This window comes from Lontra canadensis, unplaced genomic scaffold (assembly GCF_010015895.1).
Source record: "Lontra canadensis isolate GAN:19392208 unplaced genomic scaffold, GSC_riverotter_1.0 scaffold22, whole genome shotgun sequence".
NCBI lineage: Eukaryota > Metazoa > Chordata > Mammalia > Carnivora > Mustelidae > Lontra > Lontra canadensis.
This window is the reverse complement of record NW_022631016.1, coordinates 5738297-5764654: the sequence shown is the minus strand read 5'-3', so window position 1 is coordinate 5764654 and position 26358 is coordinate 5738297. Positions and strand designations below refer to the sequence as shown.

The following is a 26358-nucleotide window of genomic DNA, read 5'->3' as shown; positions in this document are numbered from 1 at the left end:
AGGAGGGGACTGCAGAGCGGGGGAGGGGCCTGGAGGAGAGGAGGGATAGGGGCGGGGCGGAGGGGTAGGAGGGCTCTGCAGAGCGGGGGAGGGGGCCTGCGGGGAGGCGGGGTGGGGGCGAGGCCGTCCTGCGGCGTAGTGGGGCTGGAGTGGAGCTACGCTGACGGAGACCGGGCTGGGCCCTCACAGCCCGGAATCAAGGCCGGGGAGAAGGCCGGGGGATGGTGGATGGGGCGGCGCTGCAGGCCTGGACTACACTTTGGGACAGTCCGAGGGTCCGCGCTGCAACTCTGGTGTGGGACTCTGGGGGCAGGCTGCAAGGGGGTTGGGAGGTGGAGGGTGGGGGCTGGTGCAGCTCTGCACAGCCTCTGAGGACAGATTAAGAAGGCATCAGGGTCACAGGGGGAAGGAAGCTGGGAGAGCAGCCTTCCTCTGGGGCACCTGGACCCCAAAGATTACAGCAACCACGACTGCAAGAGTAAGGTGGACCTCCCCCGACCTAAAGGATGGGCTGGGGCTGAGCTGTGTATGTGTGTGTGTGTGTGTGTGTGTGTGTGTGTATGCACGCGTGTTTTGGGGGGTGGGTATGCTCAGCTGGAACGAGGTGCTGGGGTTTGGGCAGACAGGGTAGAGTGGGGTGCGAGAATGCTCAGCCTGGTATCCTGAGCTATTTGGGGGTGCGTTAGGTCAAGTGTTTTCAGGGGAAGGGTTGGGGAGCCCCTGGGCTTCCAGGACTACTAGCAGGAGCAGCAAGGTGACCCCTCTGCCCTGGATCTAGAGGAGGGTCTTGGGAACACGTGGGCTGCACAGAGGTGGGAGGCAGGACTCCTTCTGGGGTCAGCGTGACAGCGACTGTACCCCAAAAGTCACAGGTATAGACACCCATGGAAAGCCCTCCTGCAAACCGAAGATGACCAGGAGGCAGATCTGGACATCTGCCTGCGGGGATAGCAGGGCATCGAGCCCTCATTAGACTCTGGCCATGCTCCTGCAGGCCCGCCGGCCTCCTGGGGAAAGCCTGCTGGTCTGGGAAGGCCATTTTGCATCGGAAGCAGGAAGAGAAGCAAATTCAGAACTTGTCAGGAGTCCTCTACTCCTTTGTGAAGCCATTTTCCCTAACTGTCTCCAGTGTGTCTTGGGGTTCAGGGTGCAGGGGCCTCATTAGTCCAAGGATGCTCAGCCCGCAGACACAGTGAGTGGCTCAGGGAGGGTATAGGGGAGCCAAGTGCCTGGGAGGAAAGAGGTCTTTCCCTCATGATGTGTAGGGATGCATCCTTTCTTCCCTTCTCTCCTCCCCACCCACAAGTCCTAGAGCCCAGATGAATCCCCGTTCAGGTCAGTCAGCACACACTGGAGGACTGGCCACCCGTGAAATATAAGAGAACGTCACAGGGCTTAGCCTTACAAACTCCAGCAGAGCTTTCTAAACAATCGTCCCGGGTTGAATTGTGTCCTCCTCGATTTCTCATGTTAGATGCCCATCCCAGGAACCTCAGAATGTGACCTTATCTGGAGCCAGGGTCTTTGTGGAGGTGATCCAACTAAATGAGGTCGTGGGGGGGGGCCCTCATTCAGCATGACTCGTATCCTTCTGAAAAGGGGAAATTTAGACCCAGAGACAGACACCCATAGATGGAAGATGGTGGGGAACAGACAGGAAGAAGATGGCCTTCCACAAGCCAAGGAGAGAGGCTGGAAACAGCCTATCCCCTCATGGCCCTCAGGAGGGACAGGCCCTGGTGGACACTTTGATCTCAGACTTCCTGTCACCAGAGCTGTGAGACAGTATGTTTTTCTTGTTTAAACCGCCCAGTCTGGGTGCTTCGTTTAAGCAGCCCGAGCAGGCCAGCACATAACCCTTGGCCAGGAGGATCTCATCTCTGTGAGCACCTCTGTTTGGCTTTGACCAATATGGAGGGATGGAAGGACAGAGGAAGAAAGGGGACATCCGCCGCACCCCTGGCTTTGCAGCCCCAGTTGCCGTGTTCCTAAACCAGAATATCCGGAAGGTAAACACTGGGGAGATTTGGAGCGATGCTGCCCTACCTCAGTGCCACGATGGGCCTCATAGTTTCTCCTCCCCTTAGCCTCTTTTTGAGAGAACTTTTATCTGTAAATAATTTCATTGAGTAAATGAATTTTACAATTTAAGCATGCAAAACCTGTATCACTGCCAATTTATGATTCATGAAGAGCTTTCCACACAGCGTGAGAGAACCAGCCAAAAGGCCAGGAATCTCGATGTTTTAAGTTGGTCCATGCTGGTTTATTGAGAGAACATAAATTTTGTGTGAAAAAAAGTCACAAATACATCATTTTATGTGTACCTTTGAGGAGTCCTGTTACGTACCACTTTGAGACTATAGAGAAATAAAATAAAAGACTAAAACAGATGGGGGTCAAGATACGGATCTGTCAGAGCTAAAAGCCAGGTTGCAGGTTACTGCTAAGGACTCTGGATAAAAACTGACCCTGGACACTGAAGCTCTGAACCAGGTAGATTTACCGATCCGGCCACTGCTGCTGTGGGCCCCAGAAAAATCAGAGCTGAACCCCCAGCCCCTGGGGGCCAGGTGCTGCCAACAGAAAAAGAGCAGAGTCAGGCATGGAAGGTCTTTATCCTTCCTAAATTCACCAATCTGATATGTGGCTCTACCTTTCTGGGGCTAAGACGCAGAAAGATGCCTGAGGAGTGAGGTCCCCACAGCTCTGTACTTGGAAGGAAATCAGGAGTAGGTAAGAGCTATGCCCCTGTAATTCGGGGGTCCTCACACAAAGGCCCTTGGACCAAATATGGCCCACTGCCGGTTTTAATAAAGTTTTATTACAACACAGTCCCATGCTCATCATTTAGTATTACCTATGGCTACCACCAGAGTCGAGTAGTTGCCACAGGAAACCATGTGACCTGAAAGCCTAGAACAGTGACTGTCTCTTTACACAAAACATTTGCTGCCCCCTGCTCTGATACGTTACTCTCCCTGGAAGACAGGGATGGGCCTTAGAATGAATGAATGCAAAGCAGACTTTATGAAAAAGCAGTTCGGTACAGTTTTGATAACTGGGGTCACAGGCAAATTCAAATCCTGAAGTCTTTAGTGTCACACAGAAGAAAATGATGTAGTAGATATAAAAGAACCTTAAAAGCAGCAAGAGAAACAAAAGGCATTTCAGAGTACCCTTGCAGGACAGCCACGGATGGCAAGAAGGTGCTCCTGGGGATTGTGTGAGCCGGTATTTAATCCGCTGGGGGGATAACGTGCTCCTGGGGATTATGTGATTAATCAGCTGGGGGACTGCAGAAGCTGATTCTCTACCAGGAGATCATATGGGCTGAAGAGGATGAGCTTCATACCACAAATTTGCTGGAGAACTCAGCTGCCCTGCAGTGAGCTGTAAACCCAGGCCACACTCAAAGCTGAGAAGAAACGTGGCAGAATTAGCTCTTAAGTCAATTACTGTGGAACACACTTAGTGATTCATTAGGTAGCAGCACAGGCCAAGGAACCTTTGGTTAAAAATACTGGCTCCGTGATACCAGCTGTGCAGACTGCCCAAGTCACAAACCCCCGTGTTACTTTGCCCACCTATGAATGGGCAGTACTCATTCATAGTACCGCAGCAAGGGAGCAATTATGAGAGTTAATTTAATTCATGGGTATAAAGTGGCACATGACCGGCCCCACGTAAGTAGGGCTATGATTATTACTATTTGTTTTGGTTAGTGATCATTTGAGTTTCCTTCCACGGAAGGTTAGTTTCCGGCTGGTGTCTTAGACCCCTCACCCTTGTTTGATGTCAGAGATTTCCAGGTAAGGCAGTGTCATTCTGGGGGCTTATAATCTAAGGGTCTTCCCTGGGAGAGCCCAACGTTAAGGTTCTCAATGCAGCACACTTATTTAAAGCCCCACTAATTCTTTGGATCCCGAGACAAATTTGTCACCTAAAGCTGCCTGCTATAATGTGATCAATTCCCATACTGTCCCCTAGGGGGCACTAGCAGCCTGGGCTTTTCCTATAAAATACCGTTGCGGGGGCAGCAAGGCAGATTCGGTTCAATTGATGTTTTAAAAATTACTTTTTTTCCCTCCTTCTGCCTTGTGCAACATTTCTGCCACTGAAATGGAAAAGCTAAGTCAAAGGACAGTGCCCCTTTATGAAGGATTTTATTAAATTTCTCCAAGTCTAAGAGCTACATTAAAAAAAAAAAAAAATCTTAGGTGGTTTTAGAATAGGCTTTCCCTCCTGGTAAGCCCGGCTGTGGAGAGCTCTGCCTCCAGGGAAGCTTGGCTCGGAAAGCCTCACCCTGGCTTTCATGAGATTAGCCCACTTTCCTTCTCGGTTCGTGGTGGAGGCAGGGCAGCCAGGGGGCTGTTTCTTGGCTCTCCTGATGGGGGAATTACCCTTCACCAAATGCAGCCAGCCACTTTGTAGAGAAAACGGTGCATATTGGCTGTCCAGAGACGTAAAGGGGAACGTCGGGTGGCCCTGTGCCTGCATCCGGTGTGTAGGAGGTGCTCAGTAGCCCAGCACCCCCAGCCCCCCGATGGAGCCTCTTCATCCCCGGGCACCGAGCACACCTGCCGTGCACACTCAGCCGCTCCTAGGGGCTCTGTAAGAGGGGTAGGCTCCACTCCTGGTGCCCCTTTACTTCTTAAAATCTAGCCAGACCCTTGCACCCACATGCCTTGCAATAAAAATGAGTTCCAGGGGCGCCTGGGTGGCTCAGTGGGTTAAGCCTCTGCCTTCGGCTCAGGTCATGATCTCGGGGTCCTGGAATCAAGCCCCACATCAGGGTCTCTGCTCGGCGGGGAGCCTGCTTCCCCCTCTCTCTCTGCCTGCCTCTCTGCCTACTTGTGATCTCTCTGTGTCAGATAAATTAAAAAAAAAAAAAATGAGTTCCAGTGGGGACACCTGGGTGGTTCCATCAGTTAAGCATCTTCCTTCAGCTCAGGTCATGAGCCCAGGCGCCTGGGATCTGGCCCCACATTGGGCTCTTTGCTCAGCTCAGACCCTGCTTCTCCTTCTGTCCCTCTCCCTGCTCTTACTCTCTCTCTCTCTAATAAATAAAACCTTAAAAAAAAATGAGTTCCAGCTGAATGAAATTATCACCCCCCCAGACGTTTCCTTCCCCCTCCCTGCCCTTTTCTCCTCTAGTGCACACTTTAGTACCAACCAATTGAATGCTTTACTTAGTAATCTTGCTGCTTGTTTCACCCACTGAAGTCTGAGCTCGTGAGGCCAGAGATGATTACTGTCACTGCTCTGTGCCTGGCCCTTGATATATACAGGTTGCAGCGAAGGGAGGGGGCGTGCAGGGACAGGACGTGCAGGGACGGGACGCAACGTTCGTTTAAACCAGGATAAGTCACGGACTTACAAGATTAGCCTCTGAGACTAAACAGAGGGTCCATTTCGCATAATCTGCTGCCTGGGTTTCCCTTGACCTTGCTCTGCTGCTCAGGGATCAACACCGGGAGCGGACAGGTTGCTTCTCCTGAAGGCGGCTCCCGGCATCTTCTCCGTCTGTTGACCTGCCCTGGAAAACCGGAGGCCTGTGGGGGCCGGAGGAGGGACTGAGTGTCTTCCTCCCGGGCAGGTAGAGCTCAAAAAGGGGCAGGTCACCCTGAGGGAGGGAGGAAGAGGTGAGGGGAGAGGCTGTGCAGGCGTCCTTCTAGCAGAAGTCCTGTGCGCATATGAATGCAGCGGTGTGTGTCCAGCTGTGTTTACAAGAACACGTTCACACGCACATCACACAGCTGTGTGTATGTATGTGCAGCTTGCGCTTTTCATGAACATCGTATTTTAGGCATTTATTTCAAATCCATCCCCTTGGGAGCGGCACAGTGACACAGGAAAAGGAACAGCCTTATCCACCATATATCTGGTCAAGTTTCAGCACCCGTGGTTCACCCTTTCTTCTGTGAGGGGCTGGGGGCACGCTGGGGGCTGGCATCCGTGGAAGCGGGAACAAGCACTCTGAGCCTCCTCGTGGCGACAAAGTGTGCAGAAGCCCTGATGCAGACGCCTCCAGTAGTAAACACACACGGGATTAAAGGGTGGTGTTCCTTCACTCTGACTTAGGGGTAAAGGCGGCGGGTTCCAGGGCTCTGGATTTGGGCAGCACTGCCAGCAAGAGATCCCCTAAAAGTAGTGAAGAAAACACCTCAACAAGGCTGCTTCTGTTAGGATGCTTAATAAACTGATAAAATTTTCAGATTATTGGAAAAGTTACAACCATTTCCAAAACTTGTGGTCTTAATGCACCAGGAAAGGAAACAGAGTCTTTGCCAGAGGAACCAAAGAGAAGAGCTGAGTGTTGTCCTTTTAAGAGCTAACACTGTGTCTTTGATAATACAGTCCTTCTGAGAGTGGAATTTTGAATGATGTTAATATTAATGAAGATGTCCTCATTAAGCTTCACATACTGCTGGGCCCTCCTGGGGAGAAGCAGCAGACTGATCAGAAGTAAAAGTGAGGTCCCTGTGAATCAAAGGAAACCCTTTTGGATCACCTTGAGACGGCAAACAGTGCCCGAGAGCCTTCATGTGCCCATGAAAAGAGGAAATGAAAGTAGCCCGACCATAGCCTGATTCCCGTTTCAGTCCAGGTGGGCGGGGATGTGCTCTGGAAATAAACAGACCCTGAATCCTGACGGTCTTTACCGGTGGTTGGTGTCAGAGCCTGCTCGTACATTTTAGCATTTCGCCTGAACTCTGCCTTCAGTTGGAAGCCTGAAATCAGGCACAGTGAGAGTATTTCCATTGCGGAAATTAGCAAATGCTACAGGTTAGGTCTTTTTTTGTCCGGAGAGCTTTTTTAGGACAGTAACTTGGGAAACCAGGCTTCTCTCTTTTAATGGTTCCAGATGTGCGGATCTTTGGGAACTTGCAGTCCTCTGTGGGAGCCTCTGAACTTGCTGGCCACAGAGCAAGGGAAGTGCATGGCGGACACGTGAGAGTTCTCATGGACCTGGAAGGTGATACCTGCTGGCTTCCCCTGTAGTTCCTTGCCGGAGCTTGTCACCTGGCCCCAGCCTAATTGTGACGGCACCTGGTGACTGCAGTCTTCTGTTTATTCCAGAAGAGAGAGTGTGTTCAGTGAACACATGACATTACTCTTGCCCCAGTACCATGAGAGAAATGTATCAATTTCTTTTTTCTTAGTATCTTGTTTGAATGGACAATGGACAGCACATTTGTATCTAAATGATCTGAAAGAGAGGAGAAGATAAAGGACTCGGGTTCGGTTTGCTGGAGATCTTCCTCTTACTGGTGGGAGAGTGTGTGTGACCTCTTTGGGGGCAAAGCTGCAGGTCGTGCACATCGACTGGGCCCAGTGCCCCCGGCAGGAAGCTGCTGACACTCTCAGGAAGCTTCACAGGTGCCCACAGGATTAGTCTCATGTCACCCCCACTCAGAGTTCATTGCTGAGAACTGGTCACTTGGCTTCCCTTGCCCAAGGGAGCAGTGGAGAGTGACCCTCTGGGGAGTCAGGAGCAGAGCAGAACTGAATATTGGTGATGTTGACCCACTGTCCGATTGGGTTGAACGTTCTACTGACTCAGTTTACCTGGGGCGGAATGCATTAGCTCCATCCTTATTTTCCGTTGTTCGAAAGATGGCTCCTGCTCGCTACCAAGGGTGTGTGTTAGAGCTGCCATAACAAAGTACCCCCAGACCAGGGGCTTAAATGATGGAAATTCACCGACTCCTCGTGCTGGAGGCCAAGTCAAGGTGTTGGCAGGGTCGGCTCCTTTGGGAGCCGTGAGGGAGAGTCTGCTCCAGGCCGCTCGCCTCTGTATCTCTCTGTGTCTCCTCACATCACCTCTCTCTGCGTGTCCCTGTCGGTTCTGAACTTTTTGAATAAGGAGACCAGTGCTGTTGGAGGAGGGGCCCACCCTGCCCCAGTATGACCTCACCTTAACTGGTTACGTCCTCAGCGTCCTTATTTCTAAATCACCTTCCGAGATCCTCGGGTTAGGACATCAATGGATGAATTTTTTGGAGGATGCAATTCAACACGTAACATGCAGGGAGGGGACTTCTCTGGGGCTCTGTCCATACAGGTACGGGGTGTGTCCCCCTTTCTCCCACGACTGCAGCCACACAGGCTTCCTGCCTGAGCCCAGCAGATGCTGAATTTTCCTCTCTGGTGCCACCGTACTTTGTGCACACTTCCGTTGCTCCACGGGTATTACCTTCAATTGTTTAATTAATGACCTTATTTCCATCGTCAGCCTGTGGTCTCCTCTAAGAATCCCACACAATCCCTCTAAGAAGGGAATGCCCTATTCCTTGCCCCTAGTCCTGCCCTGGCTGGGTGCCTTGTCCGATGGTCAGAGAAATGTGCTTTGGAGGTTGAAAAGTGAAGGTCTCCACTCTACCCATGGCGCTGGCCCAGGGCTACGGAGGGGTTATTTGGCCATGTTAGGAGGAAGGGTCACTGTGGGGCAACTGAAGGCAAGGTACCAGACCCCATGCCCAGGGCGAGGCCGTACTACATTTTAACAATACTCAAAATGCAAAGGGACAAAGGGAGGTCACCGGAGAGACAATAAATGGGCTCATTTTACTTTGTTTTTCAAAAACAATGATACATGTGCGAGAGGACATTTCTTGAGAGATTTTAATAGCAAAACACCAGTAAATGCAGAAGCCCTGTTTTGTGACAGCATCTAAGTCCGGGTCGGTTTTTATTAACGCAGTTTTGCTTCAAACTGGGAAGGAACGAAAGACAAAAAGAAAGAAGAGAGATTAATAATTAACATTCCGGAGAAGACAGATTTTTGGTCTGATGAGGTGCTGGAAGTGGACAGTCACATTGCTAAGCGAGGCTGCCTGCCTGTGGGTCCCCCCCCACCTCGGCCCCCAGGCTTGTTTTTCAGTGACAGAAAAATCCGTTTTTACTCTGGAAAGTGGTGGATGTGCAAAACCCCTGCACAGCGGAGACTGTTCATAGCTCGTGGATGCAGTGAGGTCCCTCATAAGGGTTGCTCTAGCGTACAAGAGAGGTAGGCTTTCCAGTAGCCCGACACCGGGCTGGAACCCATGACGCTGAGATCGTGACCTGAGCCCAAGTCAAGAGTCAGCTGCTTAACCAACGGAGCCACCCAGGCGCCCCATAGCGCTGCTTCTAAGGAGTGTTTTAGGAGACCTGATGAGAACGGGGAGGGCAGTCTTCTGTGACGCTGCACATCACAGTGGGCTGCTCCCCCGGAGCGGGGATGGGAAGGAACCTTGCCTCCCTGGTTCAGGTCACAGCAATTGCTTTCTCATTCTGTGCTGGAGTCTGTCTCCAGGACAAGCCCAGGAACCCCCAAGGGGCTGACTCAGTTCGGGAGGGTCAAGCCGGGATGGAAACAGCTGCACAGGAGGACAGCCCAAGCCAGCAGCTCCCCTGTGCTCGCCCCCCCCGCTCCAGTCCCCCCATCTCCGGCCCCCACAGGGTTGTCCATCAGACCCCTGCTCTGCCGGCCATCACCACGGCGCCCTGCAGGGACTGAGGCTCACCGCAGGTCCCCTCATCTGTGGCCCAGCGTTCTCAGGGTGCAGCTGCCCCCCAGGGGGCTCAGTCCTGGGGAGCAGGTCTTTCTGCTGCAGACTGCAGCTGCTGTCCCTGAAACACACCCACTTCACAGGGTCAGCCAGGCCAGGAGGGATTCTGGGGACAACGGGACACCTCGATTGTGACCACAAGTCCAGCTCAAATTCCTGTGTGTGAGGGGATGGTGTGGGGGTGATGGGCTATTTAGTTGCTGTCCGGGTCTGCCTGCTGGGCTCAGCCGGCCAGGCCAGCAGCTCTGCTCTGAACCCCAAAGGGAAGGGTCTGAATCATGGTTCCTCGCCGTGCAGAGGCCGGCATTCGCTCCTGCGGGACGTTTATGTCCCACCATCCTGGCAGAGTGCGGGGTGCACCTGGCTCTGTCTTGTATCACTGCAGGGCCCTCTGGCCTGGTGGCTTCCCCCAAAAGGCTTGCTGCAACCTGTGCCTAACCTCTCCAGGCTGGAAGCAAGCAGCCAGCCAAAGCCCCTCGCTTCTGCGGACACCCTACAACCCCACACACGGTATGTTCAAGACGCCGAGATTTTCCCATCCATCCGACAAGTTTTTGAAAAAGTCCTAATTTTATTTGATCATCAAATGTCTGATTTTTACATAACCAAAGTGATTGATGTTTTCTTTGTGACATTTTCTCCATTGCTTTTATGCGTAGGAGGTCCCTTATGGATTTTCTTTTCACTTGTTTTTCTAATCCATCCAGAATTGACTTTTGATGATAATAGACTGTGAAGACCCAAGTTTATAGTTTTTTGCAAATAGCTAGCTGATTTTTACAGTATGGAATAAGGTATCACCACCTCGCGGATTTGAGCTTTTTGTTTTTTAACCGCTGATGTATGAGCTAACTGTAGGTGTCCTTCAGGACAAGTGAAGGCCAGGGCCAGCCAACCCAGGGCATGAACAGACCCAGGAGCCCAGTAGGTGACAGAGGACAGTGCCAACAAGAAGCTACAAAGTGACCTCATTAAATGGCCATCGGGGTGATGGCTCCTGCCTCTCTAAGTCACTTGGAGTGACTCTGAACTTAGGCAAAACCCGTGAATAAGTGCCACAGGCATGTTGCCGTTGGAATTCTTAGGAACCTAAAATAATGCTAAAAGCTCACCTTGTTTTGCTTACTAGCTGGTTAATTGTACCAGGACGGTGGCCAGGGGTCTGAGCTATCTTCACGACTCCCCCAGCAGGAGTAGCATGTCTGGCACAGGACAGATGACCCGTGAGGGATTTGTCAAGGTGGGGTTGAAGCCACATCACGTTCTGGCATTTCCATTGCTACCAGCCCTGTGGAGTCCCGCCGTTTTCCATGTGTCCTGTTCACTGTCTGCCTTCTACCTCCGCATCCTGGAGTGGGAGGGAATTGTTCTAGGATTACTACTGGGGAAAACAAGCAGGCAAGCAAGCGCAGGCGAGATACCCCGTGCCCCCGAATGCAAGCGGGACGGAATGCCTGCGTTTGCTGCTGGAGGATCCAGGGCGGCTGGCCCCTGGCTGGAGGGACGTAAAGGACAGACCTGACTTACACGTGAAGATTAAAGAAGAGCTAACACATGGATTTCTTTTCCTTTTATTAGGTACCAGATAAGGCAGATTAATTTTTGTATCAAGAGAAATTTGGGATAAAAAAATGGAGATATTTCAGATGAAAGCTGTTAGCAGGGTAATTTTCTGACACATCAAAGCTTTGCGTGTGCACGTATTTTTATATCTGTGAGACGTATGTGCGTATATTAGAAATGCATATATATTATATATCAAATATATATATATCTCCATGCATTATGAATGACATTCATTAGAGCCACCACATTTAATTAAAGGAAATATTTCTGTGGAGAGGGGTTTGTACTAGGTGCCCCCCCCCCCCGTTGGCTAGCAACTTACAGATACTTCTGTTCGGTTACATTGTCCCAGTTTTGAATTATGGTTAATTTTTAAAGCAGTACAAGCTTATTGCAGAAAACTTGAAAAATATGAGAAAGGTGGAAACGAAGGAGAAAAACACATCAATTAAGTGGATTGCTGTTATTTTCAGGTTGTGCACTAGTGCTAGAGTCAGAGAGCGGGAGGTTCAAGGGCCTGGGTCACGGAGGGATGTAGAGGAGGAGCAGGGAAATCGCCACGGAGACGTCCCTGCCTCACCGGGCCTTGCGGGGACCTGCTCTGGTTGTCCAGGGTCTGCTCTGGGGTGAGCTTCCCGAACACATACTCAGCGTAGGCAGGAAACCGCACATCTCCACGGTCCACCGGGGAGAAGCCTGGCGTCCAAGCTCCACAAGGATCGCCGTGGCCCGGCCGTCCAGTGAACCCACGCCTGTCTTTCTCTTCTTCTCCCCAGACAGGCATCATCTCCCTATACGACTGTGTCTTTAACAAGAGCCCAGGCTACAATCAGAAACTGCACCGAGATGACAGAGAACACGCAAAAAGCCTGGGACTTCACGTGAATGAGGAGGTGATGTGAAGACAGGCTGTGGACAAAGCGTGAACAGATTAGCGATGAGTGCACATCTCTACTCAACAGTGCGCTCTGGCTTCCGTGGGCAGGTCCCCTCCTCCCTCGTCACCCCCTGGGGCTGAGACCCTGCTGCTCCCAGCTCCCCCTCTTCTGTTTCTGTGTATTTGTTTTTAGGACTGTGTTGTTTAGTTAACAACTTAATGAAGGTGAAACTAAGAAGTTCTTTTCAACAGATAAAGCAGGTTTTTGCTTAACTTCTGAGTCCTGGCTGTCACAGTTCTCCCACGGACCCCGGGAGAGTGACAGGAATAACCTCTCTAGTTTAGGCACCAGCCTCCAACCTCCACGTACAGGGCAGCTCCTCCTTTAGGAGGGCTTGGCCTGAGGTCGGGTGCCCAGGTGTGCGAGCAGCAGCAGGAGCAAACTCCCAGTTCCCAGGGAGAGGAAGTTGGTGTCGCAGCAGGTCCTGGGTGCAAGAGGCTGTGCGTCTCCTAGTGGTGAGACCCTGCTGGTACCCTCAGCACTTAGGACTCTGCATCCTCGGAGTCTGATCCGAGGACGGCATGTTTATTAAGAGCCAGATGCTGAGTCGATATCATCATCATTTCTACAATGCACAGAATTTGAAATGTAAGAGCCTCTGCTGGGATTTCTTTTTCGGTCAGAGGGTTTTTGCCCGTGGTTGCTCTTGATAAGAATGCTGCCAGGTCACTTCCAACAGACCTTTATTTCAATGGGAAATTCAATGATGAACTATGAGGTGTTACTATTTAAGTCACAGACCTTAAGTGTTTTCCTATTGTTTTTGTATATGGGACTTCATTCCAAGTTGGCTAATGCTTCCCTGTCATAAGAATACCAGTATTGACCCCAGATCCTGAGTGCCCCCCATGTGCCCTGAAAAGTCCCTGTCCTCTTAGAGCTGATATTCCTACGAGGAAATAGCAAAATAATTGTCATGTACATAGGGAACTGAATTCCAGGTTGTGGTAAGTGGTACGCAGAGAAATAAAGCCTTTTAAGGGGGCAGGGAAAGTGAAAGGAGACTGGGGAGCTGGGAAGGGAAGGGTGTTGGGAGATGAGGGGGGGCTGAGAAGGTGGGGGTTTGTGGAGATGAGAGGGGCATCGAGATGAGGGGGTCTGGGGGCGCTCAGGGGAGATGGGGTGCCGGAAATGACAACGTGAATAGTGAAAAAATGTGTTTTGGGGAAAGAGAGGAGGCAGGAGGGGAGAGGGGCAAGCGGGGCTGGAGAGGGCCAGGCAGGAGGACAGGGGGAGGGATGGGGTGGGGAGAACACAACCCAAAGTGAGAAGGGTGAGACGGTGCCCAGCGCAAGGTCTTTGCCATTCCTCTGAATGGCGTGAAGGACTTGGGGACAATGAGGGACTCTGAGCACAAGGGACAGGGTCTGCATAGTAGGGGGTCGCCGGCATTAAGAACCCAGCTGGAGAGGGTTGCAGGTGTGTGGGTGAGCCAGGCAGAGATGGCTTCCAGGATGCAAGGTAGGGCCTGTGACCAGGGAGGTATGAGCTGACCCCGTGTTCTGGTGTCCCTGGACAGGAGCGCCAGCGGCCTGTGGGAGTGCTGATGTCCTCAGTCTATGGGAGGCGCATACACCAGCCTGTGGAGCCTCTGATCCGGGATCACGGCCGTGCCAACCACGTGAAGGCTGACTTCTACAGGAAGAATGACATCCCCAGCATCAAGACTCCTGGCTTTGGGCACATTTCTCCTGCCTGACGCCCCATTTGGGGCCTGGACCGCTGGGTGGCACAGTCAGGCATCAGAGGGTCAGGGAGCTGGGCTGAAGCGGCCTGCACCTGGACAGTGGGGGGGATGGGCCCGGGAGCCCCTTTTCCTCGTGTGGCCATGGTGAAGACCCTGGCCAGAGGCCTTTAATGTGATAAAATCTCGTGGGACCGTGTCCGCTGAAATGATGCCAGAGACCGATCCACTGTGAGCACCTGAATAAAAGGAAAGTGCTCCCACCTGACAGTGGTTCGGTGACTGCGTTCACTGTTTCTCTGGTTCCTCAGACCCCAGGGGGCGCTCCAGGAGGGGTGTGCACACCCTTTCTCACCAGCTTTGGAAACCACGGCTGCCTGGGTTTACCTTCCTCCATGATATGGTATTTCTTTTTACAATAAGTGATCTTTAGATACCACAACATCTCCCTGCCCCAGAGGCCTGAGCTGTAAATAACAGGTCCGTGCAGTTGAGGACAGAACCCTGGTAGTGCTGCCGTCCCCCCTCACCACAGGTCATGGAAGAGACTGGGCTTTGGTGGTTGACAGCCTTGGGTAAAATTCTCGCTCCTGCCTCTCCCAGCGGCATGGGGACAGAACCCATCATTCCACCGACTGGAGCCCACATTTCCTCCTCTTCCCAGTGGGAATTCCAAACCGTGAGGAGTGTGTGTGGGAATCAGTGGTCCGAAGGCAGCCACACGAGAGGCTGGTGCTGTTCGTGTGGACAGTTTTCATTTTGGAAACACCTGCTTCTAACTCAAGTTGGAAATGTTTATTTTGGAGATAATTTGAAACTTATTCAAGTATTAAGGTATGCGCTATATTTTTAGTGCATGGCTGTCTTTGAAAGAAATCACCCCGCACCCTTCCAATTGAACTTCCCATGGCTTAGTGGTTAATGAGCAGGTGATGTAATTCGTTTTACTGCTGATTCCCCTATGGCTGGTTTTATTGCTCTGATTCTCTAAGGACATATGGCACTGAATTGTTAACAATTTCAAGGCGGAGTAGCTCCCATGTATTTCTTTATTCTTTTGGAAACGTGTTTTATTTCCACCTGTAGGTATCTTTTATTACTTTTCCTCCCGAACACATGGCAGTAGTGAATTTGGGATTGCCTTGGGTAGCTTAAACTCTATTTATAATAATATAATAGAAAATCTATCAATTTTGGATTATGAAAATTTTTATAAATTACTTTCTTCATGACTACTAAGAAAGACAAGGCATCGCTAAGAAATGCCTTCATCTGAAATTGACTACAATAAATCTGTGTCAAACTAAGTTATTTTCAGTTATTTAAAGTCAGATCCTACTCCATTAACCTTCTACTTTTAAAAAAGCAGGGCCTGAACTGGACAAGATTTCAAAAGGTCTCGCGTTCCTTAGGTATCAGGGAAAAATTAAATGTATTTCTGTTGGCTTCTGGACTTCAACAACATAAAGCCAATGAGTGCCCAGTCACCTTCTAAAAGGGAAACATAATAAAAGAATTTGTTTCCAATCTCCATGGTTAGTTGATCTTTCTTGGAAGGCAGAGAGGTTGCACTCAGGAAAGCACAACAAACTGGGGACAAGGAGCATCGTGGAGGATTTGCGACAACGCAGACATTTCTAAACAGATGTAGGCAACACTGCAGGTGTAATGGGGTCACATGCAAGCCATTTTCCTGAGAGAGAGCTTTCTGCAAGACTGGAAGGTTAAGGAGAGGTTGAGGAGAGAAGCTTGCTTGCTACCAAGGTCACTGAGCTGCCGGCCGTCTGCATAGTTTGCTCACAGAAATATTTGTCGCTTCGGAGCTTATCATGAAGACTTGATGCTTTCAGAATTAAGGAGCTGGTCGGTCTGCAATCTAGGCTTGTCTTGGCCACTGGTCGCTGGGAAGACTGAACAAGGCCCTGGGCCTCTCCGCACCCATTTTGTCAGTTGGAAAGCACAGGGGGGCTCAGACTGGGGACCAGAGTCCCCTGGAGAACATGTTATCTAAACACAGCAAGTGTGCTGGGGTCCACGGCCGGGACTTCTGACTCGGCGGGTCTGGGTTGGGGTCAGGAAATGGATGGGTGCCCAGGGGGCTCCGCCCCCACTGGTCGGGGACCATACTTCAATGATCCGTGTGTGCAGACCTTTGCAAGATGGACTCTGATAATGACTTTGATTGCTTTAGAACTCAGAAACTGTTTAGCTTGGTAAGCCCGGCAGTTCAGTTTTGGGAAAAAACAAGTCTCCTTTTGAGGTCTTTTCATCAAATTCAGCACATCCTTGGTGGGGGCAGAGAGCCATGCTTAAGTGCGCTTGGCCAGTCACTCAATGGTGGGTGCCCGCTAAGAGGAAGTGACCTAAAGCGGCCTGGGATGGGTGCTGAGGACTCTAAGGGAGTAAGGACCCCCGGGATATGGCTGCGACCACGGTTACGAGTGATACAGAAGGCCAGTCTCATGTCACTGAAACCCCAGGGCTCCCTAGTTCCGATCACTGTTAGAGCGAAGACAGGGGCCCATACATGCGTTTTCTTCCTTCCGTCACCTTTATGAGAATTTGGTGTATGAAGGCCAATGCTGAGATGTAATTATAGGATCAAAAAAAATCCCTGACTGAGGCAGGCAACGGACCAAGTCATGCTGCATTCCCAACTGGGGGATGGAGGGCCGGTTCCTAGTTTCGAGAAGTGCTTTTTACCTGAGTCTGAGTCAAAATCCTGGCTCTGGGGGTGGCTCTGGTGGTAGCTGTCAGGCTCTCTCTCGGTCATTAGCTCTTTGACTCAGACCCGATCCCAGAAGCTATCAAAGAGGAAATACCCCTAAGAGAAAAGGAGAGATACCCTCCCAGCCACACAGCCCATAAGCGACCAGTCAGGAATTAAACAAGGGCTTGTGCTCTGGGTCTGAGTTCCCAAGGACAAGTTGTCCAAGGGACAAGTTGTCCCTAACAGCTCGGGGGTCCTCTGCACCTCACAGACGCCTGCTCTGAGCTGGGAGGAGAAGCCGGCGTGCCCACCCGGGCGGACACCTGTAGCTCTGCTTTCTAACATCCCATTCTGCACGATTGCTCTGTCACCCTTTGGCAAAGTACAGTTTCCTTATGTGAAGGAAAAGCCCTGAAACTCTAGAGTTGGATTTACATGAACAAATTTCCCCAAGTCTTCTTTCTTCAAAAATGCGGAATGTTGGCTCTGTGCCATCTTAAGCCTCCTCAGACATAAACAGGCATCTTCTGGGGCCTGGCAGCTTCTCCCAGTGAGTTCAAACTACTGTGGTGGGCTGCTGAGGTACACAGTCAGTGCCAACTTATTCTCCCACAGCCTGCGGTGAGGGCTGCAGACCAGAGCACATGGCCAGAGAGAGAGAGGGCATTGCTGCTGGTAGAGAATCATTTCACTATTACGATAACTTCCCAGAAAGTGTTCTCCAGAGATGCCAAGTGAAAACCAGATGGTGGGACCCACTGAGCATTTCCAGAGAGTGGCAGAATCAGGAATCTGCCTCACGGACTTCGTCCTGATCTGAATCACTCAAGGATATGTCAACCTTTGCTTCCTGGGAGCTCTTTCTGCCACAACCGTCAGAGGAGCAGGGAAAGCAAATCCTGGTTCTTGAGTGAACCCGCAGGAGAGGGCAGAATGGGGGGGTGGGGAAAGATACAGATTCTAAACCAAAGTACATAAAACTTTTAATGAATCAACTTTACAAAAGACAATGGCATCAAAACATCAGACGCGTTTGGTACAAAACTGGTTCTAGGTTGTGAGAACTAATCCTGGAGATGGATGGCACGAGACACGACAGAGCAAGGCAACAGGACCACGGATCCCACTGGGGCCCACGGACAGCCACTGGCGATGAGACACGTGCGTGAACACAGTCAACTCCCATGTGGGGTGACAGAAATAAACTTATTCACAAATACTGTGTGTTTAATATCAGACTAGCAGATGCGGTTGGCGAGCTACCATATTTTCCAGAAAAGAACATGCACCGGAAGATAATATACACCCCCTAGTTTTATTGCCTTAAGAATTTTTGTTTATTTCACGTCAGCCGTCTTTGTGAGTTCGCGAACGCGTTTCTCCTATAACACACACTCCTTTTCCTTCTGCTTCGGAGTAAGCACAGTGCAAGTGGCAGAGCGATCTTGGCACACGTCAGACACCAAACGATATGCCACCAGGGTCATAGGAACGAGTCTGAAAAGGCTCCATAAGACAGAACAGAGCACGCACATCAAAAACGAGGGACAAAAGTTTGCGGTCAGAAAGTGCGTTGTACCTTCCCCCAAAATACAGTCTTCTTGCCCAAATGAAGGCAACTCTTCAGGATGCCAGGTTGCTCTGGGAAAGGGACCTTGACATTTCTGTGTTTACAAAGTATGTCTTCAGCTCCCCCTTGCCTTTCACGTTGATTATTCCTCTGCAGGTGCATGTGTACCCCAGGGTCTGGAGGATGAGGCTTGTCTCCTCGGTGACCTAGAAGCACACGGACAGATGAAGAAGTGGTCAGTGTCTGCGCCGCACGGCCTCTGGGAGGTCCCTTCACCGCAAAGATCAAGAGCCAAAGCCACTCAAGCTCTTTGACTCATTCATTCCACTCCTGAGAAATTAGGAGAGAGAATAACTCAGAGGAAGGAGAGCTTTTTAAGGATAATGTGTGGTTTTGAGCTGTGACAGTGACAGACTATAAACCACCTAAAAGTCAAGTGATCTCTGGGGGGAAGCGAACCGTGATGCTGCCATGATCCGTATCGTGGATGAGACTGTGAAATAAGCAGGTCTGCTTCACCCCAAAGGAAGCATGAAGCCTAGACCCACGCTATGATTTCTCCTATGTGAGGGTGACGTATTCCCATAGAAGAGACCTGGGGAAAAGACAGGAAATCGGGGTGTGTTGGAGTGGCGGGATTCTGGATAATCTTTACAAATGGTCATGAACGTCATCTCACGACGTCATAAATCTGAGTAACAGATTTTAATAGGTGGGAGAGGACATCCTGAGAAGTCTCTGTGTTCCTGCAGACGGCCCCGGGCTTCCGGCTGAATGCTCGGGAGTAAAACCGAAAGTACACAAGGAGTCCACACTAGCCTTAGTTGGGCAAGACCCTGGTCAGGTCCTGAAGGTTCCCTCCCTTCACTGAGTTGGCTGTGAGATGCTAACAGGGCTGGGCCCCTCCTTTGCAGCCCGACGACGACGAGGGATGGCGCAGGTGCTTCCTGCCGCTGCCCCGGGGGCTGGGAGCCTAACTGCAGAGTTGCAGTCAGGTCCTGCTGGGGGCCGAGGGGCAGTGAAGCTCCGGGCGGGACGGCTCTCCTGTCTGAGCCTGACACCATCTTAGCCTGAATGTGTGCACTGGGCTTTGCTCGGGGCCCACGTCTGGGGATGGCAGCCCAGGCCTGCCGGGGTCTGTCTGCTCGAATGCTGGGAAGCCTCCTGCTAATGACGCTTTCTCAAGCAGAGAACAGGTGAGGTGAGAAGAGACTTGGCTCAGGACAGGCCTCGGCTCTGGAGGTGGGAGAAGACCTTCCCATCAAGAACACGGCCCCCAGGCGGGCCTCTCAGGAGGCATCTGGGTCTTGAACAGAGAGGGAGGGAGCTGTTTTTCCAGAACTCCCTAGTCATGCCACTCTGGAAGGGTGTGAGAGAGCAGGGGAGGAGGGATTTCCTCCCACTTCATCAGAGAAAATGGACATGGCACCGGGGTGGGGGAGGGGGCAGTCCCCTCAAGTGTGTGGGTGACAGCCACGAGCTGGAGGGGCTTGTGGACGGCACAGCAAGGCTATCGTACAATTCTGCTTTTGGATCAGGCACCACTGGGGGACCCTGTGGTGAAACAGCCTCCACGGGCTTGGTGGCTGAGAGAGGGGTCCAGGGCAGACATTGTCAGGGGACGGGGCAGGAGCACAGCAAAACCACAGAAGAACCCAGGAAGGTATCCAGGGGCCCCCGGAAATAAGGATGAATTGTGTGGTATAAAGGTCTCAAGGGCAGGCTGATGGAACAAGATAGAAAAATCACTCTCTTCCTGAGGCCAGCCCCTAGCCCAGGAGCCGGTGTGGGTCTTTGGGTCTTTGGGACCCTTACGACCAGAGCAAGAGAAGGGGGACGCAGGTGCCAGATGCTCACATCCTCCCCTCCCCTAGGGCTGGCTCCAAGTCCTGGGGGAGGACTGGTGAAGCCCCAGCCCAGGGCGGACTTTGCATCCCGGATTAGAACCGGAAGACCATGGACATAGCCGAGAAACTCGGACTACAGATATGTCCTCGTGATCAGAGTTCTCAGGGGCCGTCAGAACTAGAGGATCCTACAGGCATCTGACTTCCGACCTTCCACAGAGAACACACACATCTTTTGGAGCCTCGGGGGTTCACGGAGCAACTGAGGTGTTTGCTGGCGGGGAGCGGCGGCCGGGCGTCTGTGAGCTAGCTGCCGGAGTGCGGGACGCCAGCCCTCGATCCTGGGATGGAGCAGCAGGGAGCTGTCTCCGGGAGGAGCACCGGCTAGTGTCCAAGTCCAAGGGAAGCCCGGCTGCGTGACCCGTGGGCTTTCTCTGCTGCTGTCTGGGCTTCCAGGCGAGAAGGCTTGGGGGAGTGGGAGGCTGCCTGATCCAAACGGCCTGGTCCCCAGGCCCGGGAGGGGCTCTGTAATGACCTCAGCACCTCTCACTACTTTTCGTGCACATAAGAGGAAACGCGAAGCTACTGGAGGTGGAAGGAACACGTGACTTCAGGAGGAGGAGTCCACGGACACCAACCTCCCAGCTGCCGTGCTGCGTGAGACACAGACACAGACCTGCCGGCGAGCTGCTCTCCCCACGAGAAACCTGCCTCGTCTCCGGGCTCCAAGCGAGCAGAGACCCTCCCGGGGCTGCTCAGCCCCAAAACACCCGGAGATTTACGAGGCCCAATATCCTCCTGGAGACACACGGGAGCTCAGGCTCATTTGAAGCATTGATCTGGGGGGATTTATGGGCTCCAGGAGGAAGCGCTCTCCCTGACTAGCCGCTCTTAAATTGTTTTTGATTCTTATCCCGAGTACTTGAAAAGCACCTGGAGAGTTCTGTAGCTTGTTAAGGTCACCATCTGTCTTCTGGATGTTGCAGGCGTGGGCAGGGGGCCTAGGTCGGCCTACATGTGGGAACGTGTGTCTTTGACAGGAGCACCCTCTCCCACGCCAAATGGAAGACGCCTTGTTGGCCAGGATTGCTGGAACATTCCTGCGCAGGGGGAACGGGTGACCCACAGGCAGGAAGGCCCAGAGGCCATGGTGGCATCAGCACACGGTGCAGCTGGTGGGGGGAAGCGGGCCGTCTCCTCAGACAGTGACCACCACTCAGCCCCACTTCTGTGATAGCTTCGTCTGGATTGGCTCTTGTGAGCACAGCCAACTGGCTCTTTTCCCTGGCAACAGCGGTTTGGCCGGGAAGCCCTGGCTGTTCCTCTCCTCCCCACGTCAGCTGTCATCTCCCCCTTCTCTTTGTCGCTCGGTCGCTCACTTTCAGCGACAGTTGACTAATCATCTGGCTGGAAGAAGATGAACACTGAGAAGTGATGTTGGGCCCGTTCCATATAAAAATTAGGGATATGCTCTAGGAAGCTCACAGAAATGGAATCCTCTTGAATAAATGGGGTAGGGAGCATGAAGGGCAAGTGAGCAGAAGCTGAATGAAGACCCGCTCTTGACGACGTGGGAGCCGGTCTCCTGCCAAAGTCAGTAGAGAACTCGGAGTCTCTGCCCCAATGTTGGGAGGCACGGTTATACCTGAGGACCCTAGCCGAGCCGAGGCGCACAGAACGGGGACTTACGGACTTCGTGAAGGACCCACAGAAGAAAAAGTGTATGTCCAAGGGTTTCCGTACAAACTTGCCACGTGGCAGGAGTTTATCTTCCAGAATATAAGGAAGTTGGAGTGACATGTGGAACCACTGCTTTTTGAGGGGGAGGCAAACTGAAAGTTCTGCAGAGACACACACGCACACACATTCTTCTCATTAGAAGTCAGTCTCTCCTTCTAGATGTCTGGTATCGTGTTCAAGCATCCTCCCTTGGGTGGATTCCAGCACTTTCCCATCATTCTAGAGAACCAAACCCCATGCTGGTCCGATTTGGCACTGCTATTACCTATCACCCGGAATCCTATCCCTCATCTTTCCCCAGTGGGCTCTATTTCGCTAACCCCCGATTCAGCCCCCAGGACAGGAAGTCTGGGGGTTATGTCTGGTGTTGGTGATACTATCCCTCTCCCCGGCAAAGCACCTTTTGAGGTGCTGGGCCGCGAGACGGAAGAGGAGGGACATGTCCTGCCCTGACTTCACGCTCAAGTATCTGACAGCCATGTTGATTTTCATGATTGTTGACTTTCACCAAGGTGATAATCTTTATATTATTACATTCCTAAATTATTGCTAAGAGTGAGTACAGAAATGAATTAACCTTTCCCCAATAAAAAAGGACTTCTGTTCATGTCGATGTGTTTCGAGGTTTCCTCAAGATTTAAGTAACTTTCAAGACTCTCTGTTTTAGTATGTTATTATCATTATTACACTTATTTATGGTTTCAAGAGGACACAACCAGCCGATGCTTACAAAGCACACTGAATTACCTGTATTTTGTCCAGCACGCCGGTGCTGTCCATCCTGCTGGCCACATTTACGGTGTTGCCCCAGATATCATACTGCGGCTTCTGAGCTCCAATGACACCCGCTATCACAGGTCCGTGGTTAATACCTGTAGCACAGCAGAGCCAGGTAGATTCACGTCACAGCCACAGTCTTAAACAGAAAAGCTTCACAACGATATTCCCGAATCATCGTTACTGAACAAACATTAGTCCAACCCATGGGGTTCTAAAGCAAAGAAAAAACATTCTTTTCCCTTCTTAACCTTGATTCTTGATTATGTCCCCATATATCATTATTATTCCATTGTTCTGTTTTTAAAAAACCCAACATAATAGTTTCCTATGTTGCTACATAATCTTAGGCAAGTGATGATCATTGTGTTTTCCAATAGTTGTGGAGTTAGGGTTAATTTTGAAATACACGTCTTTCTGCTTGAAATAGTGACCCTGAGTGCAGTGAGCGGCAGTTCTGCCGCTGCTGGACTTTGGGGTCCGTGCCGCCACCTCGCTGAACGCCCCCTGCCAGACACCAGAGATGTGTCCTCACCTGCCGTGCGCTGTTCCATGCGCTTTATATGTAAAAACTCCTGTGGTTCTCACAACAGCCCGACAGGGTGGCTACTGTCGTCATCACTTCCAGCTTCGGGCACGGAAGCAGAGCACGGCGCCATCAGACAAGCAGTAGACGGCAGAGATAGGTGGCTCCATGGCCCCTGCTTGCAAGGACGCTGCCATCTTAGCTGCCGCAAGTGTCCCATGCCCGAGGCTTCTTCCCACCTTGAGGGCTGTTGCCTTGGATAATGTCCCAATGGCAAGTTTACTGAATTCCAGAGGAACATGTTTGTGCTGGGCTAAACCACCTTCCAAAGGACTCCCTGAATGTGCACTGTGCCGGTGAGGCTGCCTGGCCACGTCAGCGTCAAAACACCACCACATCTTAGTAGGGGCAATACAGACTCAGATGTGAGGGAATTCTGACACAAGAGGCTGCAACCGATAAGCCTGGGGAGGGTCCCAGGAGGCTGGAGTTTGCAGGGATCTTTGGGTAGACAGGCTGGCCCCTGGTGGGCAGGTGCTTGGGTTCTTGCCCCCTGGAAGCTGTGCTCTTTATAGCTTTGCCTCCATTAGACTGAGGACACACCTACCTCTGGCGTATGTCTCCTCACCAACCGTGATTCCCCAGGGAGACCCCCTAGAAGTTTGCTGGAGAAGCTCTGGAGTCACTACTTTTCAGCCCAGATGGCCAAGACCCCACTGATCGGACAGATTTCTTGCTATCCCAGTTGGCCCATGTGACTTCCCAGATAATCGGGGTGCCCGATTCCTGCCGAAGAGGGTCATTCCACCCCAGACCACTGCTGACATTGGTGACGGTGGCTGTCACTGCTCCCTCAGTTCGGAACCGTGATTATAAGCCCATGGTTATTACGTGCAGACACCTGAGCTCCGGGTGCACTGAAGCCACGGAAGCCTGATCAGCTTCTCTAATCAGAGCGGCCCGGGCCCCTCCCCCACCCAGTGCTCCAGGCTGGATGAGTCCTTGCCCAGCATCTCAGTCCAAACAGGCAGACCCACATGTCTCACAGGAGTGGTGCGGAGAAAGGCCCCAGAAATAGAAACAGAAATACAGACATGGGTCGATTGTGCCCGCCCCCTACGTTTTCTGCTGGCGCTGAGACCCCCGCCTCCCTGCGGGGTCACCTTGCATCGATTAAGGAGGGTGTTTCTGAGCTATCCCATCTCCCACTCCTGAACTGCTTAGCGTATTACCCTTGGTTACAGACCCAAGGCCAAGCTTCCTCTTTGCAGTGGAGAGGTGGGCAGGAAGCAGAGTAGAACACCGTTCTATGAACACAGTTCCACAGAATCTTTGAAGGTATGCGAGAAGTGAGCAAGAAATTCTGCTTTTGCCGAGTACACAATAAAGCTCACACTCTGCTTTAGACACCCCAAATAATTTATTCTAGCTGCTGGCTGGTGCTCTTGAACCCCTCTACCGTTAGCTTTTCTGCTGGCTGCTGAGTCCTGCTTGGTCAGCGCCTGGGGGGGCTGGGAGATGGGGGAGAGCCTGGGTTGATTCCTGGCACGGGGTCAGTCTACTTAGTGCAGGGATGTGCTTGAATCTTGGTCCCCAGTAACGGACTGATTCTGTAGCTTGCCCTGCAGAAAAGGACTCGAGGAGCGAATTCATCTCTTCTTATTTGTATCATTTTTGGGGGAAATATTACTCTCCCGAGTTCCTACCGCGAATGGCCACTGGATGGCGCCACGCAGCCAAGTGCAGCCAAGCCGCCCCCAGAGTGAGGCCCAGGGCTGGGGAAAGGCAGCCCGGAGGCCTGTGAAACACGGAGTTTAGGCTTCCTCGGAAATCTCCAAAAACTGGTGCGAGGAGTGAGTGTACAGATACTATTTGTCATTCGATAAGCAGAGTAAAGTAAACACTCAACAAATTCCTGCCGAAGAGGTTCAGTTCCATTACTTAATTTGGAAAATGCGGTTATGGTCTAGACCAAGAAAACTGCTTTTTTGGGATGTAACGCAGTGAACAGCTGTCCGCATCTCACCCTGCAGGGAAGGGTGGTGCTGTTTTGTCTGTAAATGCTTCTCAACAGAGCCGTCATGCCCCCAGGTAATAGATTTTTTTTTTAATTTTTCTTTTTATGAGAGCACTTTGATGTTTGAAGAGCTCATTCTCTCAGCTGTCAAAACAATCAGGAGGCTCTAGGGTCAAGGAGACGCCTCCACATCGACTTGGTCAGCGGGCCGTTGGGCAGCCCCCACTTGCCCGGCCCTGCTCACCGCTGGGGAAGGCAGGGCCTCACCGAGCCCAGCTGGGCCCGCAGGTGAGGAAGTCGGAAGGAAAAGGCGTCCAGACGCGGACAGTTAACAGCACAGACGAGCAGCTAGAGGACACCTTTAGCTACAGACCCGTAAATACGCCCGGGTTTTAAAATTCAGCACATACGCACAGCAAAGGAAGAAAATCGCTCTAAATATTGGGATTTTTTTAAAAGTGAAAATCTGTATGCAAAAGAAATGAAAAGCCATTCCGGTGGAATTTATTATGAGACCTACTCGTATGTGGACTGGCTTTCAGAAGGAGCTGTGCACTGCGCTGAGGGCTCAAAGCACACTTTTTATGTGTATAGACATTTGAAAAAGGCAAGTAAGCGTGAAACATGCTCATGAGTCAACTTAAAGTAAGGGAAGAACTTACAAGAAAACTTTAGAAGAAATTAGAAAGAATTTAAGTATTTTAAAGAATTTTAAAGAAATACTTTTAGAGAAAGTTGGCTTGAATATCCAATCAGAAAAGCTGTGGGTATTTCAGAACCTGGGACACATGTTTAGGGTTCTTGGAGGTTGTGACCACCAGGGATGTATATTTCAACAATTCTAAGATGCCTTAAAAAAAAAATATATATATGTATGTATATATATACATACATATATATATTTTTACATTTTTATATCACAATAAAATTAGAATTACATTATAAAATATATAAATATATTAAAATACATATTTATATATAAGTATATTAAACTATATTAAATGTTATTAGATATATTAAATATATTTAGATATTTAAATATAAATAAGAGTTTTGGATCTCCAAGCCTGGATGCATCTCCCAGCCCATGGCAGGTGCTGATTTCATTGGCAGGGGTCCCTAAACTAATGGGGTGGTTTACAGTCGATGCTGTGCCGCCGGAGTAAGGCCGCGCACGGGGCTTGCAGAGGGACCCGGGCCGCACGGGTGCGGCAGTGCGGCTGGAATCCAGCGGGAGGACCTAACACAGCGCTCACAGCCGGGCTCCTGCCAAAGGCTGTTTTGTTTTCTAGTTTGTACAAAAGTGTCTCAGGGGCTCCTCACTTCCCTGAGCCTCCCGCCCCCCCTCCCCATCCAGTCCTCCTGCCCCTCAGACGCAGGGCATGGCTCTCCCAGGACCCTCCCCAGCCCGTCCCCCCGCCAAGCC

General features: G+C 51.3%; 2 protein-coding genes across 3 annotated transcripts in view; one reads left to right on the top strand and one right to left on the bottom strand.

Moving 5' to 3' along the window:
- The window catches only part of CUNH5orf49 (chromosome unknown C5orf49 homolog), a 14761-nt gene extending 674 nt beyond the window's left edge, over positions 1–14087 (top strand). The window contains exons 2-3 of the mRNA XM_032861857.1: positions 11900–12016; positions 13581–14087. Coding sequence (XP_032717748.1) covers positions 11900–12016; positions 13581–13760 — 297 coding nt within the window. The 3' untranslated portion in view covers positions 13761–14087. The remainder of the gene's footprint in view (positions 1–11899; positions 12017–13580) is intronic.
- Positions 14088–17421: 3334 nt separating this feature from the next.
- Positions 17422–26358, bottom strand: part of ADCY2 (adenylate cyclase 2) — a 401584-nt gene continuing 392647 nt past the window's right edge. Inside the window, exons 24-25 of one of the 2 annotated variants that reach the window (XM_032861854.1) lie at positions 22360–22484; positions 17422–18231 (exon numbers count right to left, since the gene is read on the bottom strand). In XM_032861854.1, the coding sequence (XP_032717745.1) occupies positions 18079–18231; positions 22360–22484 (278 nt within the window). In that variant the 3' untranslated portion in view covers positions 17422–18078. The remainder of the gene's footprint in view (positions 18232–22359; positions 22485–26358) is intronic. The other variant, XM_032861855.1, reaches the window with a different exon arrangement.